The sequence below is a fragment of the Triturus cristatus genome, chromosome 12 (assembly GCF_964204655.1).
Source record: "Triturus cristatus chromosome 12, aTriCri1.1, whole genome shotgun sequence".
In the NCBI taxonomy this organism is placed as follows: domain Eukaryota; kingdom Metazoa; phylum Chordata; class Amphibia; order Caudata; family Salamandridae; genus Triturus; species Triturus cristatus.
In genome coordinates, this window is record NC_140595.1 from 174,433,481 (window position 1) to 174,453,680 (window position 20,200).

General features: G+C 41.7%; 1 protein-coding gene across 3 annotated transcripts in view; it reads right to left on the minus strand.

Annotated features, from left to right (window-relative positions):
- Positions 1-496: 496 nt before the first annotated feature.
- The window catches only part of NECTIN4 (nectin cell adhesion molecule 4), a 155,675-nt gene continuing 135,971 nt past the window's right edge, over positions 497-20,200 (minus strand). Inside the window, exons 5-10 of one of the 3 annotated variants that reach the window (XR_014972285.1) lie at positions 17,635-17,786; positions 10,030-10,177; positions 9,048-9,129; positions 7,357-7,431; positions 657-3,959; positions 497-594 (exon numbers count right to left, since the gene is read on the minus strand). Coding sequence is in view for 2 of the 3 variants with exons in the window: in XM_085638913.1 (XP_085495039.1) it covers positions 3,651-3,959; positions 7,357-7,431; positions 9,048-9,129; positions 10,030-10,177; positions 15,481-15,525; positions 17,635-17,786 (811 nt within the window). In the remaining variant the exon portion in view is untranslated. Of the gene's footprint in view, positions 3,960-7,356; positions 7,432-9,047; positions 9,130-10,029; positions 10,178-15,480; positions 15,526-17,634; positions 17,787-20,200 lie in introns of all 3 variants that reach the window. The other 2 variants (XM_085638913.1, XM_085638914.1) reach the window with 2 other exon arrangements.

Sequence of the window (20,200 nt, forward strand, 5' to 3'; positions counted from 1 at the left end):
TAACCCTAATCACTCAATTTTCTTGCAGCACTCCGCCCCATGACCTAAGCATTTTCTGGCACCCTGCAATGCCAAACATGTATGTCTTATTTTACAATCACTTTTTGAGATCCTATCAGCTTGATCACTTTCCTATTAGGTAATGGTTTAAGAAAGCATCTGCCTTCTGTCAAAAATGTCTCATGGAGCAATGCTGAGGAATTGGCCACCACCTTAAATATGTAGGCATTGTGTATGAATCATGAACTAAAGAAATCCACTGAAGTTTGCAAGATTTCAGGCGAAAAAGCTAGCATGGCTTCTTTTTTGGAGTTTACATTAAAATGTGCATAGGCAAATGTCGGCTCATGTATTACAATAGACGTATCTGCTCTCCAACGTCCCATTTACCGCAAAGCTCGCTGTAGTTTGATGATGATTTTTAAGATTGCAGTGCATTTGTGGTGTAAACCCGGGCCGTGCTTGGTGACCCCGTGAATAGTCAAACACAGTCCACTTTTAAGAATACAAAATGTATATGTTTAATAAATATTTACATATTATACAATTCGGTGAAAATTATGAGCCTGCAAATCACCCATTATGAAAACACAACTTTAATAAATTCTGGGTCTGTGTCCTTTGCCAGAGTGTACATAAATGAAAAGTCTTCGTACTGAGCATGATTTCGAAGATTGTATATCCTACAGCGTGTAGAGATATTTCCCTGAAAATACCCCGATTTCTGATTACTATACATACCATCATATAATGATGACACCAGACTTGCTTTTTCCGTTAGGATATCAAAGCAGGTCTTAGAAGCAATGTTATGTTTTGGTTGGAGGATTATTACCTAGAGAATTTTCATTAACTGTTTGCCGAGTGCATACGAAGATGAGTGATTAGACCATTCCTAAGCAAATTCTGAAAGAGATAAAGGCAGGGCTTTAAGTGAGCCTGGACTTGCTGGTGCTCAGCATCGGCAGTTCTATAAAGCAGGTGCTGAGGAGGGTCCCTAGCGGGCTCCCCATTTTTCCCTCACTCTCTGGGTGAAAAAAATATCTTAACTCTGATCAGTACCACTCTTTACTGCCTTTGAGGTAACTTCAAAGAGACTCCTTATAGTTATTTTACCGTCTCATCATTTCAGAACGGAAGTATTGTTAATATTATATGCAACAAAGCCATAATTGTTGCTTTTGTATCTTATGCAACTAACAGCCATTGACAAAACCAATCGTCCAGGCTTGTTGTAGGTAAACGTACTTATTGTATTATACATCTGGATTCAATCACAGAAGCAGCAAAATGCCAGCCGGGCGCCCACTATGCTAAGCACAGATTTTTAGCTTATGTGTTTTAAGCCATGCCCTTAAATGTATCGGCCACGCCCCTTTAAGAGATCACCAGTTTTTTTTATCCCCCTTAAAGCCCTGGATAAAAGAATTTGCGTAAGTTAGGAAGGTGGGTTTAGAACCACTGACTTGTGGGTCCCAGGAGATCAATTTACCTCTTTGACCACTTTTTTCTCAACTTACCAAGGCAAATGCAATTCATCTACTGATGATAACTCCAAAATATATGTGTGTGAAAAAAGGTGTAAAAGACTTCAAGTTTAACAACAGTTGAGTTGGGACATGGAAGTTGGACTGTGTGAAAAGCTGTGTTTCGGATTGTTTGTAATGGTTAATATCATTGGTCTAATTCAACATGCTTCAGTGTTCTCATGTTTGGTTTTTATCCTTTTGACTGCCTTCAAGCCCCTGTTGCCCTTGTTCATCTGCAAACATCTGCGGGAGCAGCATGAATGGTCCCACATTGACAAATAGGTCTATCTCTGAAGGTAGAACTGTGCTGGGTGAGGACAGGCGAAGAAAGAAATAATCCCATTCTTGATCTCCAATCTTTTAATCTTTTGAGAGGCTGTATGATTGGGGGGGGTGGGGTGGAAGACGCTTCACTGTTTTCATCCACGGTAAGATCTCGGAATATCGCAGAGTAATAGTAATTTGGAGGGAACGGGTGCTCCTGAGCCCCCAAAGTATGCATATTTTAGGATCTGCTTCGGCCTTTTAAATGGAGCATCCAATGTAGTGGGAAAAAAAATTCTCTTAAAGTTGCCGTGAATGCAGACAGTCACTAACAATGTGCATTCTAGGATATTTCCTTGTGTGAGGACGTCTGACGTGGCATTGAGATGCATTGTGACATCATTCACCAAAAGGCCCCTTTAAACTGCAAGACCCGAGCATCACTACTATCCTTGTCACCCGCCACTCCCCACTTGTTCTCATATGAAATTGGTGCCACAGTGAAAGAACAGGAAGAGACAAAGCAGCAGTGAAGATGGACAGGGCCAACCTGTTGGTCATGCATGACAGAGAAGTAGTTACCAAGTGTTGGTTTGTATTCATTCTGGGAGGGATCTAAGTGCAGAGAACTTAAAATGGGGCCCCTCATTAAAAGGTTATTTAACATCGTTCTCATCCAGGGTACCACAATGTATATGCAACCGTGAGGAGGGCGTTGTGAGATGAAACAACATGTAAGTTTATTTTCTGTTCTCAACTGGAATGGTCCTTTCCTCGGTCTCTGGGGTGGCAGACTTCATCTTGATTGGATAGTCCTGGTCACCAAGCATTCACCCTAATACTTGCAGGCTTGAGAGCTTGGTGCTTTATTTTCGGATGGCGAAGCTTTTGAGCGAGATGTGCACATGGTTCAAGAGTGGAGAAGACAGACACCCCCCTGGACATTCAGTGGTGTGCACCTTCACCTAGAGAGCCCTGCATGTGTCGGCCAGCCTCCAGCAGAGTTGGGGGCACATACGCACCATCAGATATTAAAAAAGCATTAAAGTCAGGTAAAGGTACAGAGAGCCATTTGAGGTGTAGAAATGAGGGCAAATCCAGAACACCAGGCATGTATGTGTACTGCTATAGAAGACAAAGCTAACAAGGCCCAGAGATGTGTGTCTGTTGTCTATGTTGCTATGGTTTCCTTTCCATGCCACTCTTAACAAACAAGCACCGGGTCCAATTGAGAGAGCTCATTGGCTTCTCAAGCTGGTTCGCGCGGTCCGGGGATATCGATCTATGCCATGGTGGTAAAGAGGAAAGAAAAACCATGATCGTGTTGTCCTGAGAGGGGGAAGGTTTGAGTTCCAAACATCATGGGCAATATTCCTTCCAACTGATGAGTCAGTACAACATCCCCATACAGTCCTGAAGAATATAAATATATGGAATACTGAAAAGATGTCTTCACTAGAAAGTGGATTCCATTCAATGTAAAGATGCCATGCTGAGTGAAGCAGACACGCCTTCTGTGCTGCAATAAATAACTGTTGTACCCTGAATCCAGGTGGCGCGGGCGTGGTCTACAGGCCTTCGCCTCCAGCAAACATGGCTGGAGAGTTCTAGATACATTCATGGAGGATCCCAGGAGGCCTGACACATGCCAGAGCTTGGATGGGTACCAGGTGTATTGTAGCACTTCCTGCTGTAGGTGAATCCTGGGCAGAGGGTATATTTCCAATGTTGCCAGAGTAATCCTTATCGCATTGCAAGATCCCACCCATGTCCTCTTCCCCGGAAGCACAGCCCTTTGCTGCCACCAAGTTCAATGTCTGGCACTTCACGCCTGTGCATGTCTTTGGTTGGGGATGCTCATACGAGATGCCCTCTCCCATTGATGTAGATGCCATTGGCATCGGGCTTTATCCGCAATGTGCCATTCTCCGGGTAGAAATGGTCCATGGCCTGTTTGATGGAAGACTGGTTTTCCATGCTCCCGTGGAAGTCTTTCTCTCCTTTCTCCTCCAGGCTGTCTTCCTTCTGCTCTTCATCTTGTCCTTGCTCCACCTCTTCCTCCTGGACCTCCTCGCTGGGGGCGGCGGAAGCCAGCAGCTCAGTTTGCGTCTCAATCTCGCGGACCGTGGTCAGTGTGGAGTAACTACGATGATCCGCCTCCTCTCCCTACAAAAATAAAAACACAGAGTCAGAGCCTAAATCCAATGGAGCATCGCTCTTTCAAATAATATTTTTTCAGTCAAAAGATATTACTTGGTGTTTCACGCGTATACCAATAAATTCACTTCATGGACCGAAACAAATTCCTGCACACTTTTTGTTAAAGCAATCAACTCATATTTAAAGATATAACAACTCTTCTGTGACGGTGGTGCCAATAAAAAAATCTTAATATAAGGAGTAAAAAAATTCAATTACTGCTTGGCTAACACCTAAATAATAAATTATCAGTTGCGTTACTCCAAGGTTCTGCAATGGGAGAACCTTTGGGGTTACATTGAATCACATTTTCATAAATTATACATCATTGAAACAGTCAACTTTCCAACACTTCTGTGGGTGATCTGGAGAGATCCTTAGAACTCAAGCGTCTCTTGTTGCCCCGAGTACTTTTTTTTATCAGCATGGGTATAAATAGAAAAATTATACTCGCTGTATCCTCTAGATGGCAGTAGTGGATAGGAAATCTAAAACGATTATATATTTAGGTACGGAATATTGGTAGTCTGGTAGTAAAAAAATGTACATTTTCCCCTGCCTTTTATCACATGATTGGAAAAGTGTAGGATTTTAGTGAAGTTATCCAATGAAGTTTAGAGAAAAAAATCTGTTTATGATGACTGAGGTGCTAATTATGTCAGTGCTGCTTCCAAATTCGAGTTTCCAGTTCTAATTAGGACTTTGCGAAAGTTGCATAAATTTCTTCCGAGTAATCCCGTGAAATTCTGTAAACATTACGCACAATTACTCAAAATGCAAATTGGTCACTTGGTGATATATTTTAACACAGGGATGCATATTACGCAAAAATGCGCAAAAGGTACAAACGCAGCAAATGGCAGCGCATCGCGTTCTGACCTCTTGTGCTACTATGTGCTTGCGCTAAATTTTTGCTGTGAATGGCCCATTATAAGTGACGTGGCATAATAGCATAATTTAGGAATGTTGTCTAAAATGAAATTACAGGATATCATGCGGGCGTAATTGGAATTTCGCCTAGGCTTAGTTCTAATGTGTACTTATTCAGGGTGAATGCAATGGCCTTTTATTTTACTATAGATCTTTCAAATTTTTTATAGTTTAACATTTTTTCGTGGCATGCTATTGTTGGGCATTTCCTAATAGAAGGAAAACGAGTTACTTTTTTTCAATACATTGGGTATTTGTTATGGTTGCAAAGGAAAGGACTGGGGACTTCTTTAAGAATCTATTTTGGAGTTCTTTCTTCTGTTCTAACCCTTTTCCAAATGTCATCTGCGTCATCCACTTCACCAACAGTGCATTGGGGTGGGGTTACATGCCCGGAGGGTGAAGCGGGCGCTATGAACACGGTTATGGCTTGATATGCTTGCAAATGGCGCCCATAGGCGTCCAAAGGGGCTATCATCACAGCTACGTCAAGGCCAGTGCTTAATTTGAGCTGGTGGCTTCCGGTGTCCGGCACCAGCACTTGATTGTCAGCACCGGGGCTTGTGACAGTCTGCCACAAGGTGGCGCTGTCTGGATAATTTCGAAATATTCACAACAATAGTGAATTAGTAATTCAATATACATTAAAAATAAATCTTACCTGCTGCCCAAATCATTCTTATAGCTTTGGGGGCCTGAAGGAGTCCAAATTGTCACACTTGTAGGAGTGCGATGGCTAGCAGGTGTGTTGACCATATCATTGGCAGCATATGAGGGGCAAATGTACGGGGCAAGCTGCAGTGGCCTCCTGACTGAGCCCGGGTACTTATTGTTTTTACAAATTAAGCACTGGTCAAAGCCACTCGTCCTTGGAATTGAACATTAGCTTTGATAGATGTCGCCTCTTATGTTGCAGAACCGCTCCTTACCCATCTCTTCTAAAGCCCCTCCGCTCAGACCTGCTGTGGCCGCATGTGCCACTAGCTGAGGAGCAATGGGCCCGAGTATACAAGGATTTTGTATGCGTAATACTTTTGGCGATTGAGTAGACTGGATCAAATCGATGAACCTTACAGTAAGTAAGGTATGTCACAACACAGCTTAGTAAGTTGCTCTGAAGTTTTAAATTGCCTGGGTTCAATCAGTCAATCAGGGGTTTGTATAGCACGACTACTCACCCGTAAGGGTCTCAAGGCGCTGAGGGGGGGAGGGGAGGCGGCTGCTGATCCGTCTGGGGTTAAACAGTAATGTTGTAACAAGTGTCACAGGCATTTACAAACTCACTGCCAATTCACACAAACGAGCTGTGAACCTTGATCTAGTAGAATATAATCCTTATTAATGAAAAACAAAAATGCTGAATTTACCCAAATCCGAACTGGCAACTTCCAAGTTATGTCCAGAATAAACATCAATGATAAAGTAAAATAAATGTAGGTTTGTGTGGGTGGGTGCATATGTGTCTTGTGCATAGGCCTATGTGTAAGCATGTTATGTTATGCTATGTTATAATAGACTTATACCGCGCACAAATACTCAAGAGTGTCCTGGCGCGCAAAATAAAGGTGACACTATGAAACAAAACTTTAGCACGACTCCGGAAAAAGGAAAGTTTTCAATTGTTTATTAAAAAGTCTGAGATCCTGGATATTCCGTAGTTCCTGAGGCAAGGCGTTCCATGCCATGAGATTGCTGCTTGTGCATGTGTGTGTGTGTGAGTTATATACATACATGTGTGTATGCCTGCTTATGCATTAGATTTGTAGGTGTGCCTACATAAATATAATGGCAAACAGAGGGCCCCTGTGATAAAATAGGGAGAGAGCAGCCAGGGGAAATGACACAAGGAGAAAAAAAAAATCTTAAATCTCCCTCGGATATTTAATAGGGTATAAATCCTATAATAAAAAAAGTTAGTTTTACAAGAGCCTACATGCCAACAAATAAGTTTGTGGAATTCTACCTTAATATCCATGTCCGAGTATCGTACCCACAGAACAGCGTGAACTAAAATCTGAGAAACAAAATATAGAGAAAGGCAGTATATATGGGTAAGTATAGATTTACTTTTCCCAACTCCACATATATGTACCTTGGTGACATAGGTATATTGTGTATGTATAGTAAATGCACTTACATGCTTGATATCTAGGTTCTCAATTTTTTTTGCCATGATATTAATAATAATAAAATAGCTTTATTGAGCGCACAGCTACCCCCAACGGGGTGTCCCGGCGATATTGAGTTAGCACAAGGTTTCCCTGTTGACATTTTAACGTACAACTGTCCATGCATATCCTTGTCCGTGCTTTTGGAAGTAATAGGTACATATGTGCTGCGCCTGTGCACAGGAACGGTGAAGATCAAGGAGGAGGGAAGCACTGTGCGAAAGAACACAGTCTAAGGATCCGTCTTACTATGCCGACGTTCTTACCATCATTGAACTGATGCTCATGTCCCGTAGGCTGTCAGGATGGTTCCCAGTCCTCATGGGGAGGGTCTCCTCAGTCTGAACATAGAGAAAGGAAAGTGTTAAAAACTCCAGCTCCACTGCCCAGCCTCCCTAGAAAACTTACGTCGCTTTGCATAATAAACATTACATTTCTCATAAAGACAACTGACGCAACAACCAAACCCTATATTGGCGCTCTAGTTAAGGCATTGCACCATGGTCAAGAATATTCCCCCTTAGGAGGGACAATGATCACATCTCCACTGAAATTCCACCTAAACTCCCCGGAGCCTTACACTAAAATCCACAATATCACTGGTAATTTAAAAAATCTGGATATTGACACACATTTGAATAATTGATGTCTTGTTTTCTCTATTTGTGGATTCTTTCCCCCTCTATTTGGGAAATAGTCCACCCATCTGAGGACCTTTTGCTCAGTATTACTGAGGATTAAATGTCCACATTCTTCTGTCTCCTCAAAACATCATCCTCAAACCCCTTCTCTGAACAGCATCTCCAACAATCATAACAGCAGTATCAGTATTGAGATGATAATGCGGCATTGTGAGCATCAATGGGACATGATTGACATGGAAATGTCAGGTCTTGAGAAGCTGCGGTTGTTAGAAAATTGGAGATTGAAGATCACGAGCCTCAGTTGAAATATAAAGATTGAGGTTAACATGGTGGGCGTACATCCTAGACCAGATTGGAAATATTATGATTGAGAATATAACTGCGGAACTACTCTGTAGTGGATATACATCGTGGAGTACATTCGAAATCTCAGAATTGAAGGCGAAATCTATAGAGCACTGCACTAAATTGTATTTCTGTGCTTTACATTAAACAAGAACAAATACACTGGTGTTAATAAATAGAGAGCCTAAAATCAGGGCATTAAAAAAGCGTTAAGGGGTGTACTTAAGGTGTGGCGGGCGGCCCGCTGTCCTGCCAGGGTGGCAGAAGTCATGAACTGCACCACTCTGGCAGATGACCACTCACCATATTTAGAAATCTCCTCATGCCTGGAAAAGATCCCTGTGCCTTCATAGGAACCATTGTCACCAGGACTCCTCTGAAGCCAATTTAACTTTGCTCAGCAGCCGAGTGGAAACATTCTATTTCGTCGGATTCCAAATAAACGGAGGTAGCAAATAGTTTGGGGACAGGGTACAACACCAGGTTTATGGCAAAGTACCCTGTCAACCAAACACTAATAATCCCTCAAGTTACGAATGGAATTGCAGAGCTTTTCTGGCTGACATGGAAAGGATGCATTTTTATAAGTTTCGTAAAAGCTCATTGGTTGTATGCATACAATTGACTGTGGGAGGCAGAGCTGAGGTTGCTACGCAGGAAATTGAAGATAGGTTAAGTGTTGGATATCCGAGGCAGGGTTAACAACCTGAGTCTTCTGTGCATGAAGTGATTCAAGAGTAGGACTGGGTACTTTACCAACATACAGAGCATAATAGTGGAGTCCACTTGTTTCTCACACAAATAGGAGAAGAACAGATGTTTCCATTCTCACCCATGGTTCGCCTCATCAGGAATCATTCCTCAGAGCTCTGGTCACTTGGTTTCCAGAGCCAGTGATTTACTCAGCAGATGACACCTCTCTTTTAGGCAAAGCATCATCAAGCTTGTGGTTATTAACAAGATCTCACCTGTGACCTGCGGTCAACACTTGCACTGTTCGAATTAAGGCGCCTTCTTGAATTCTCCCTTGACAAGACTGATAGCTCCTCACTGTGGGAAAACAAAGGAAGACTCAATGAGCTTTTCTCTTGCATATCTGACTTTAATGCCCGCTGCTAGACTCATGATGCGCTGATATTGTTCCCCAGCTATCTAACTTGCAAACAATATTTCACTAATTCCTTCTCTATAACCCTCCTACAGAATTTTATTTGTCACCTTTCATCCATTGCTTTCAAATCACCCTCAAACACAGCCCATGTCTAGCTCTGGTAAATACAGCACTATTGGCAGGAGTGGGAGGGAGGGTAGAAGAAGAGAAAGGGCAACAGTATTACCAAATTAATTTGCTAACAATACCGACATCTGCACCAGTCGATAACACTGTTTATTGTCCACTGCCCTTAAAAGCATTGCCTGCGGATCAGGCATACGTAGACGGAGAGCCAATAATTTGCATTATTGACTAGCTCCATGGTCAGTAATGGTGAGTATTTTTTATACTGGCCTAACAATTATGTTGCCATTTATGGTACTTGTTACAAGGCCATGTAGAGGCCTGCTTGTGTTCCCTTGCCGTAAGTACCACACGTTGCCTGTATCTTTACATTTTTCAGTGGACATCTTATAGCTAAAATTGACTTTGAAAGCCTAGTGGAAATTGTTTTCAACTGTAAGAGAGATCTTCCATTTCCCAGTGATGAATATCACTCATTCCCAGAAATGACTAAAGTTCTTTAAAGGGCCAACCGGTGAATGATGTCACTATAGGTTTTAAAACCTAAACAAACATCACCAAACTAAAGAACCCTTATTGCTGGTGATTGTTGATTTTGTGAGATTTGATTAGAGGACAAGCTTTTTACTCTTCCCTAGCTGGTCCTTGTAAATACTTTAAAGAACAAAGCTGAACAGAACTTATGTGCCCAATTTTGGCCGAGGCTAGCTTACATTTTCTCGGAGAGTTGCTTCGTCTTCCTCTTGTGGTATCGGCTGACGAGGACCATGGCTAGCAACAGTATTGCAAGTAGCACCCCGGCAATGACTGCCACGGAAATGACGGAGACGGAGACGAGGCTGAATTTCTGCGTTTCACTTCCTGTACACAAATCACACAAGATTCAGGCTATCATTAGATGGACGCGAGCCAGAAATCATGGACCAAGTCATTGGCATCATTTTTAAGAACTACTTCCAAACCAAAGCTAAATTGTTGAAGAGGAAGCCTTTGAATGAGTGAGGGAGAGGTGGAAATTTGAGGTATGTGAGGAAAAGCTTAGTATGACCAAGGTGGAGAAAAGTGGCCATAAGAATTAAAGATGGAGGCTACGTGAGTTATAAAAGAATTGAAATGAAGTGGAGAGCATGGAAGCATAGAGAGGACATAGGTGAAGCTGATAGTGATAGGTTGCCAAAATAAGTCAAGGATGTATGAAAAACAATTTACAACATTAAAATAATATTACGTTCATTAAAATGGTGACTAATCAGAAGATGTGCTAAAAAAAAATGGGTATCAAAACGAGTCAGATTTTGTGTTATGCGCATCAGCGGCTCCTCCGCTAATGCAGAGGAGCGTCGCCCCACTGCTTTAAGAGCAGTGCAAAGGGAAAATAAAACTATAATGACGGAACATTATTGTCACTTAATTTTTAGTATTGATCTTGCAGTTGCACTGCAGCCAGGGTGGGTTAGGGTGGGGTGGGGCTGAGCTCCCATGAGCCACAGGGAGGAGGAGTGGTTGCTGCACCTTAAGTGGGCCTCACAGTTTATCTGGCCATCTTGGTCCGGCTAAACCGTCATGCTCACTTTGCATGTTCTCCACTGGCTGTGTTGAACAGCCTGGGTGGAGAACATCACAGCCTCTCAGTCCCTCTCTGAGCGCTGAACCACGGTGCTCAGACCAATCAAAACGCTGCTGTAACACAGCGTTGTGATTGGCTAGCGGAGTCTGGGAGGTTGTGTGCTTCCTGGTTCCTGCGTGAAGGGAGCGGCGGCGACTGGCGACCAGCAGGTAAGTTTCCTTTTTCATTTATTTAATTACATTTTTTTTCAGCCACTCCACTCCTTCCGCCACCGTTCCCTACCAGCCGCCACTGGATGTGAACTGCATGTGATTGGAAGGCATGGCTTGGCAGTTCGGGCTGGACTGTTCCCATGAGGCACAGGGTCAGACTGATTTGCATATGGCCATGTCTGAACTGGGTTGGCAGAGTGGGCTAAAGAACGGGATGGATCAAACCCAGATCTGTTGACTGGGTGTGAGTGTTTGATTGGTTCTGATGCTCCGTCCATCACCACCCCCTTTTGTACCGCTTGGATTAAAAATAAAGCAGCCTTCTGTTAGTTAAAGTAAATATTAAGGAGAGCTTCTAAGGCTGCCTTCTCGGGAATAAGCCTCTGCTGAATTGTGGATGCTTCATCAGGATCTTCCTGAGGATTTTAAGATCTTCTTCAGGTGGAGAACCTTGCACCTATTTTTCTGCTACCTCTAAAAGATTATATTCAGTCCATATCCATTGCCATACGACAAAACCACAAGCCATGCTGTATAATGTCAAAAATGATATGACCGTGTGAGCACGTGGGGGCGCGATATCCAGCAGGCAGATTCCATAAGCAGAAAAGAACGAATCAGAATGGAACTTCAATTCTTCTCTGTCTATTTCATTATCACTAATTGTTGTAAGAACAAGCACTAAAAACATTAAAAGGAATATAACCCACTTACATAATGAGGAGTGAGGGCATCTATGAGTGTACAGATGTTGAACTAGATTGTAACAAAAGGATGTGGGTGGTGTCCTGAGTGAATCAGGGCATAGCAACGCTGTGACATAGTGTCATGGCTATAGTACATATAGTAGTGTATGCATACTATGCATACACTGTTTATTGTGTATGCAGGGGGAAGCTGTTTAATGCACTGATTTAAGTTTTCGGAGCATTCGAAACACGGGAACCCTATTCAGCCCGGCAAATCATTTTCCACATATTGCCACTCATGTGTTGGAGTGGAAGTAAAAATCTACAATGTGAAACATTGGAAAAGTGGTTTGCAACAAAGAAAGGATATTGCATAACACTTGTCTTTTTAAAAAAGCATAAAAACCGAGAAAGCTCTTTAGTAAAGCATTTCATGAGGCTTGGCTACAAAACAATTGAATGAAGCTGACTATACCTCACTCATAATGTGAACACATTTGCACCCTCTCATTCACACACAAAGCCCACAGCACCAGATTCAACAGAATTCTACAGCTCGGTTCCTCCCTTTAGAGCAAGGCACCCTAGATTTTAGTGCCCTCAGTCCTCAGGTCCCTGGGAAGCTTCCTCAGAAACAGCAAAGGGGCACAGAAGGAAGCAACAGAAGCTACGAGAAGAGCTCCCGCTGGTGTAGGTTAGACACTGTGGCGATACTTGTTCTACCACCAGTGGTTCCGCCATACGTGGCGAGACTCATTAACTATCATCGAATTTATACCAACAAGCAACCAGCATTTAGTATGGCATGAGTACAGTGTTGAGTGCCTGATTTAGAATTTGTGCTCACTATGCCACTGGAGTCAAGCTATCCTGGCTGATGACGGCTGATAGCCAGAAACCGGTCCTAGGATGCTTGATTCTGGTCCAGGGAAGACATGGCTTGGCAGTTCGGGCTGGACTGTTCCCATGAGGCACAGGGTCAAGACTGATTTGCATATGGCCATGTCTAAACTGGGGTGGTGTAGTGGGCAAAAAAACGATGGATTTAACCCAGATCTCTTGACTGGGGGAGAATGTCTGCATTGTCAGCATTCCGTCCATCATTTGTTTGTTGTAATGATTTAGAATTTGGCAGGTAGAGTATTCCACAAGTAACATGGCAGAATATCCTGTCTGAAGCACTTATAGATCTCTCTCTACTTAAAGCTGGATGGACCATTCTGTTTCCACTGGCGGTGCCTCACGCTGGCCCTCTCAGCAGAAAATTTACATTGATAACCTCACAGACCTGGGCCAATCCAGGTAAGTACATCAGTCCATCCATTCCCAATTACAGCAGATGGTCAGGTGTACTTTTTCTCCCCTCTTTGTGAACAACAGGAGAAGTCTTGCGGTCCTCAGGAGAAAGCAAAAAAAATGACCACCACTCCCTGGGGAAAACTCCCAATTGACTCAGGGTCATTTTTTTGTTTTATAAAAAAAACTTCCACTGTGGGAATTGTTGTGAAAAATAAAGATCTCTTCCAAACAGCCGTATGAAGCATTATGGTCACTCAGAAAATGTTGAATGCCTTCAGAGAAGTCACCTAGGTGGCGGATCTTCTTGAGGTATAGAGATTTCAAACATGCAGTTGGCGATCTCTAAATGCAGCGTGGGACAGCGGACATCTTTATCCGTGCTCCACCGGCAGACGGTGGGGCTCTGTCAAAGCCCGAATCAGACTCAAAATGCCATCATAACCCTGCATCAAATACGTCTCACCAAAGAGGTCTTACTAGTTGTTAATTGACATGGAGAATCTCAACTATTAGTTAGGTTTATACAAAGAGGTCTACCTAGTTGTTAAGTTTACAAGAAGATGTATGCCTATTTGTTACATTTACTCTTTCATCCATATATTGATCTCTATTCTGTAACAAAATCAGACATTGATTGCATCATTATTTCTCCAACAAGATACCATGAAACATAAGATATCCTTAAAATCCAATAAAATATATTAAACAAACTAAGAGATTCCCTTACTGCCTCCTCTGTTGCTAAGTTAAATAACAATGCGCGGGAGACAATTTGGTAATATCGTGCAAAGTAACATTCTTGAGATCAAAAACTACCAAAAAATTCAAATGGCAACTAAATTCTGCAATTCAGATTTTGCCTTTCGACAAAAGAAAATGTAATACGTATGTGTGTACAGAGTATTATACAATGCGATAATCACTGACATAGGTTGCCTGGGCCCTAAAACAGCCAATTCCTGGGTCTCTCTCCCTGGGGGATATTTATACAGAAATTAATCAGTTTCATCAACACAATGGAAGTTTGAAAGTAAACCGTTATCACTTTTGAAGTGTACTCTCACCACAACTAGTGCGAATAAATAGCAAGTTGATTTGATCAGCACACCATGAACGACATAAGAAAAATGCCTATATAATTTTTGAGGAGACTTTTGGCAACGTTTCTGTCACATTCGGTCCAGGTGGAGCACAGTCTGCCGGTATTTCATTAAGGCCATTAAGCTGATGAGCTTTCATTAGGCTTAACGGAATATATATACATTAATTGTACCAAAGTTATCTCCAGTCGTGTGTTCCAGTTCCATAGAATTTAAGAGTTACATTTTCATATCAGTCATCTAGCCAGTACTTCTTTATTCAGTCTCAAAGGTTGTGCAAAGAAGTGGAAGAGATCGCGAGTCCCTGCAAGCCCAGTGTTCTGCCGTCCTTGGACTTGCCAATTCTTTCCAGAAACTGCCCTTGCTCCTATCCTCTGGGCAGCTCTGTCCACAACCATTCTTGTGCTGGATTGCCTTGCAATGGATTAGGGAGTGTCCACAGGTCTCATATCTTGAGGGGATGCTTAATCAAAGACTTTCACTCAATTTTACAAACCCATGATGCAAATAAAGAGTGTTCCAGATCCCCCTGTACACAACATTTGAATCTGGTATGGATCATGCTTCAGAGCAGCACAGCTCAGTGAAGGAGGTTCCCACGACCAACTGAGGAGTGCCTGTATTGTAGAGATGAGCAGGATACCCTTAATGGTCATTGATTCATGGTGTGCGGATCACAAGACTGCAAGTGTTTCTGAAGTTGTTGCTTGTGCAGTGTCATACAGGTTGAGAATTGTTGTGTGCAAAGAACGTTAGCCCTATCAAGAAGGGTTTCCAGCTTCACTATGCTGAGTGGATCACAATTTGATAAAATTATTTTTTAACACTTTATCTGTTTTTGTGGTTATCTCCCTAGATGCATGAGAACCCATCAGCAACTATGCATAAAGAGACATCAGTTCAAGCATTGCGATATTTGGGACCACCGGAGCTCACAAGAAGGACTTCTTTAAGAACCCTAAATGAGGTTGACTACTCATGGGCTCAGCCTCTTGGTTTGTATTAGTGAAAATTGCTAAAGATCCATCCCCATCAATTTGCAAATTGGACACTAATCAGCCAAGCTTTTTGGATTCGCCTGTGTAAATTAACCTTTAGAAACAATTTTTGTGTAACTTTAGGGTGCCAAACTTGTGTTTCATTAAAATTTCATTGGCTCTAAAGTTTGAGCATTTCTCATCAACTTTACATCATTGCTACTCTTAAGCTAGAAAAGAACATTCTCCACTTTATAGTAATTTATCACTAACAAAGTCAGAGCACATTTTAGGATATTCAATTTAGGTTGTTTTTTTACCTTCTTTTTCCTGTTTTTGACTGTTCCTTTGAGCAGGCCCCAGTTCTGCAAAATAGTGATTGCTCTTTTTAATGAAAGTATATTTTAGGTTGATCTAAACTGTTTGTTGTGCATATTTTTGTTTCAATACTTTTGATATTGTACTATGATTTGATTTAATCACTGCAAATGAAAAGGAAAACAATTTGAATGGAATTGAATAATCTAAACCAGTTACATTTTGGAGCAATGGACATAGCTTGGATATGGGTATAACCTGTAAATTCACTTGGGCGTTCCGCTCTCCAAAGAACCCATGAGAGAACGAAACTTGACTCACAGATGCAATGAAACCAGCATGGAGTTAAGCAGCATGTGGCATGTCACTGCTTGCCTCGATTGCTTGATTAGGCATCTATTGTTCTGCATGAATTTAGTGCTTGTGAAAGTAAGTCCTGGAGATTCCGGGATATCAAAGTACTTGGCTCATTCAAGTGCAGTCCGTGAATCGTGGTACAAGATTGCTTCTCTATTTACATGCTTCTCTTCTAGAGAATGGCTAGTCACTGAGCTTGGTCCACACTCGCAACTCGGCATGCGTCAGCTGCGTAAAGCCGTGATCTTAGGCGCATAATAGTGTATGCAGAATTGAGACAAACCTTGGAAAGTAAACATAGATTTGGCCAATATATCAAATTTCTATCCCACGAAACAATGCTTTATTTAATTTTGTCACGTGGCCAGCTACCTCATGGAAATTGACATCTTTCTTTTGATGCCAGCTGCAATGTGAGAAATTGATGAAGCTCATATCTGTATTGGAGATGTCTTCAAATCATTTGGCAATATTCATATGAAATGTTGATTTTCCTCACAAAACTGGAAATATCTCATTCTAGCCATCCCATTCCAGACAGCCTGTTGGTCAAGCTCAGGTGATCATCATTGTTGCTTAGTCCGAGATAGTCATTATCATGTAGGGCCCTTTTATTAGTGTATTACATGGGGCCCTAAATTGTCTTAGATATTATACATATTTCACTTATGGTGAGGAGGATCCAGAGACAAGACCGAGATGCTAATCATAGCTCAGAGATCAGACCAGGAAAAAGCTCTCATGTAGTGCATAGATCATCACTTTTGAAGCTTCACTATGCATCGTGGCATTTTGCTTCAGTCTGCTAAGCCCATTCCACAGTTTTGGAGTGCTATAAGTATGGAACCCCCTAAGTTAGGACTCCCATTGATGCTAACCTTCTGGTCCATCTAGTCCTGCCTGGAAGAACCCCATTGCTATCCCTGATGTGGTCATTACTGATGTGAGGATCATTTATTGACAATTTCCATTGTGCCTCCACAGGAGGTGGCTCTGCAAATAACCCTGATGAAGGTTATGACGAACGCTGAGTGCCCTGATTAATTCTGCATAGCTTGAACATCTCAAAATGTTCCCTAATATTCCATCATTCTCTCAATTGGGGCACATTCAGTTAGATTTACAGTCATTTGTTAAAACTTTCCCGTAGACTTGTTACAGTATGTGCATTGGGGCAAGGACACCACTCATTACAAAGTTCCCATTATCTCCCTGTGCGGGACACCCCTCAGAGTTACAAATGTTAGGGGCAAAGTTAACATGGTCTACAAGAGGGACCCTGGGGTTCTATCAGAAAATGAGGAATTAGCAAGAGCATCAGTCATTCCAATCCTGCCTCTCTGTTGACTCCTCATTTTTAGCCAGAATTTCCCCCCGGAGATCCCATCTACTTTCGACAGATAGACTCTCAGCGTGAAACACCACCGATCATTGGGGTCACCATGGACCTTGTAATCATGAATCGGCAGGAAACTCCTGGTCCCAGCTGAATATGGATCATTGAGGCGCTTGTACTCTGGCTCTTAAAGGTCACACATATTTTGAAAGCTACATGCATATTTGTACCAGGGTCACAGTGGGCATATGCCATCAAGGAGTGCACAGCTATGTTATCAGATTTTATCAACAGACGGCTAAAACTGAATACCCAGGGTGAGTGAGGGAATGTCATTCACTCATGAGGCAAGTATGGAATGTGCCTGACGCATCCTTAACAGCCCATACTTTCAGGAAAACACTCTTACCCCTCCATACCAATACACTTCTAGTTTGATCCCAGTACATCGTGCAGTACATACCTGCTATGATAATGCTGGCCCGTGTCTGCCGGGTGGCAATCCCATTGCTTGCTTGACAAATGTAGACGCCTCCATCCTCAAAAGTGAGTGGGGTCTGGAAAATAAGGGTATCGCCCTCTGCCTTCACACCTTGCGGGAGGGTCCCATTAACTCTGGAGATGAAGGAAGAGAGAAAAGGGGCAGGTATAATAAATTGTAAGGCACAAAGTTAGTCAGCAAAGAGCATCTAGAGGAGCACACCAGGCCTATGAACCCCGATACACCGCAAACAGATTGAATAAAACACAACAACAGGGAGATTACGGGAATTGTGGGTGAGACAACTTTTGCACACAAAATGGAAATTACTTCTATGTAGCAAAGACAAACTTGTGGATCTAGACTCTTGAATCAAAGAAGAGATGAAAAAAGGAGAATTTGAGGGATACACTGTCAAAAATAGATTGATATGTGTCCCCGCAAAGTCAAATACAGATGTTTTTAATGAAATGCCTTGGCTCTGATAAGAACTAGTTATGTATAAGCCCTGGGAGTGGCGTATAATTGCAGTTAAATATTCATAGAGCAACTTTAAGTGATCATCACTTTGGCAAATCTTGCCACACTCCTTCCAAATCCAATACTGTTTTTGGCAGAAAGCCACTTAAACATTTAGACAAAGATAGTCATAAGTAGCTGATAATTGCTAAATAATCCTCAACACAACGAAGTGGAACATTGATAAAATTTGCTCAGCCTCTGCAACAGGGATTGCCCTTAAACATTCATGTAATAATTTCAGATCCTGGCAGCGCCGACCATCCCTTCATGCTGTCGTAGTCGATTAAACAAGTGTTTTATTTAGTTGATTTTGTCACAATACTGGGAAATGAATCTCCGTGGTCCAAGGGAGAGGAGAGTATACTCAATTTCTAATTTTAGAAAATTGTCGACATATTCATAACCCAAAAGGACCTGCAGTATAGACTCTTATTGTATTTTATGATACTTCTTGGATATTTTTATTGTATATTTATAGTATGCTTTTATGGTTTTAATTAACCGAATAAAGTGAATTTGACTGACTGACTCTTATAGGTTGAATTGGAAATTCAAAGAAAAGGTCTGTATACTTCAAAAAGAGAAAATGGGGACAAGAATGTGACATGAGTGAGAGTACGTTCAACTCTCAAAACAATAATGTAGAAAAGAATTTGTTGACAACATAACTAAAAAATATCAAATTACATTTGGTTGAAACATTTTGCAACACAGTCATTTGGATCGATGTTTTTCAAGATTACCAGTGAACATCAACGTCACCTAGGTTTGCTAATTAGAAAACAATATAAAATATTTTATGCCAGTTTAACACGTTTCCAAAATGTCCAGAATAACTTTGTTCTTTGTAATAATGTATTTCGTAAGTATTTAAACCTTTTCTATATATACAGACTTATTCGTGGATTTTTATGAGAGCCGTAAATCAAACTCTGTAACTTACTGTAAAAGTCAGTTACATAAAACTGTCATAAGACGTATCAGAGTTCATGAAACGTGTTCCATCATGCTATTGTTGAATATGTACACCTCAGCAAATTCTTGTAATTGATCTCCTCTTCAGGGTGCTCAATGGCATGTTTCACAATAGCATTAAATTAATAGATTAGCTGTAAGCATGCAGCAGACATAAAATGAGAACCACTACATTTATGAAGCACATTTTGACTTATTTCTAATTGTACAAACTTTCTCACAACTCATTTCTGATGACCGAATTTAGCGTTGAGTTTTGAATTTTAAAAGTGGTTGTAGTTTGTTTTGCAACTTCTTTTGTCAAGGAAACCAACAGTTGAAGGCAGGGTGACCACTGAACAACTTGAAGGCTGGACAGGTTGATGGGGCAAGTCAAGGCTTGAACCAAGGTCCTTCGAAGCAGGGGTGGGGCGGATAAGTTAAATTTGATACATGGTCACAGTCCATTTATCTATTTTTTGGACACGGATGTTATTGTATCGTACCTTCAACCATATTTCTACATTTTCCTATTTTCCATGTAAATTTAATTCATAGTTTCAGCACAGTACGTTATTACAATTTATTGTTGCTCCAGTATTCCTTTAGCATGATTTATTTTTTTAATTCACGGTTTTAAAAAATACAGAGAAATTGAAAGTATGGAGACCTTCAAGAAAAGAAAATTTCCTGGGGGACAGGGATAGTAGGTCAATGTAAACTTGTAAACAGAGGAAAGGGGGAACGGGTTGGGAAACAAGGGGACGGAGCATGAATGAAATGGGGGGGCTTCAAGAGAGGTACAAAATGAGTAATGTCGCTGGAGGTATGCGTTCAGAATGAGCTTGATATGATCTGTATCAAAAAACAGGAACATAAATCAAAGATCTAAGAAAATGGCAGTAGAGTCTCAAACTCAACTTGCAACAAATAAAGAACTCATGGTACTGGGTTGTCAGGTGGAAAAGATGCTCCAGAAGTTGTGTCGGTGTAGATGCCGGCCACGTCCAGCCTGACATATGTAAACTCAAAAGTGCCATGAGTGAAGTGTCTGGACGTCTGGTGGGACCAG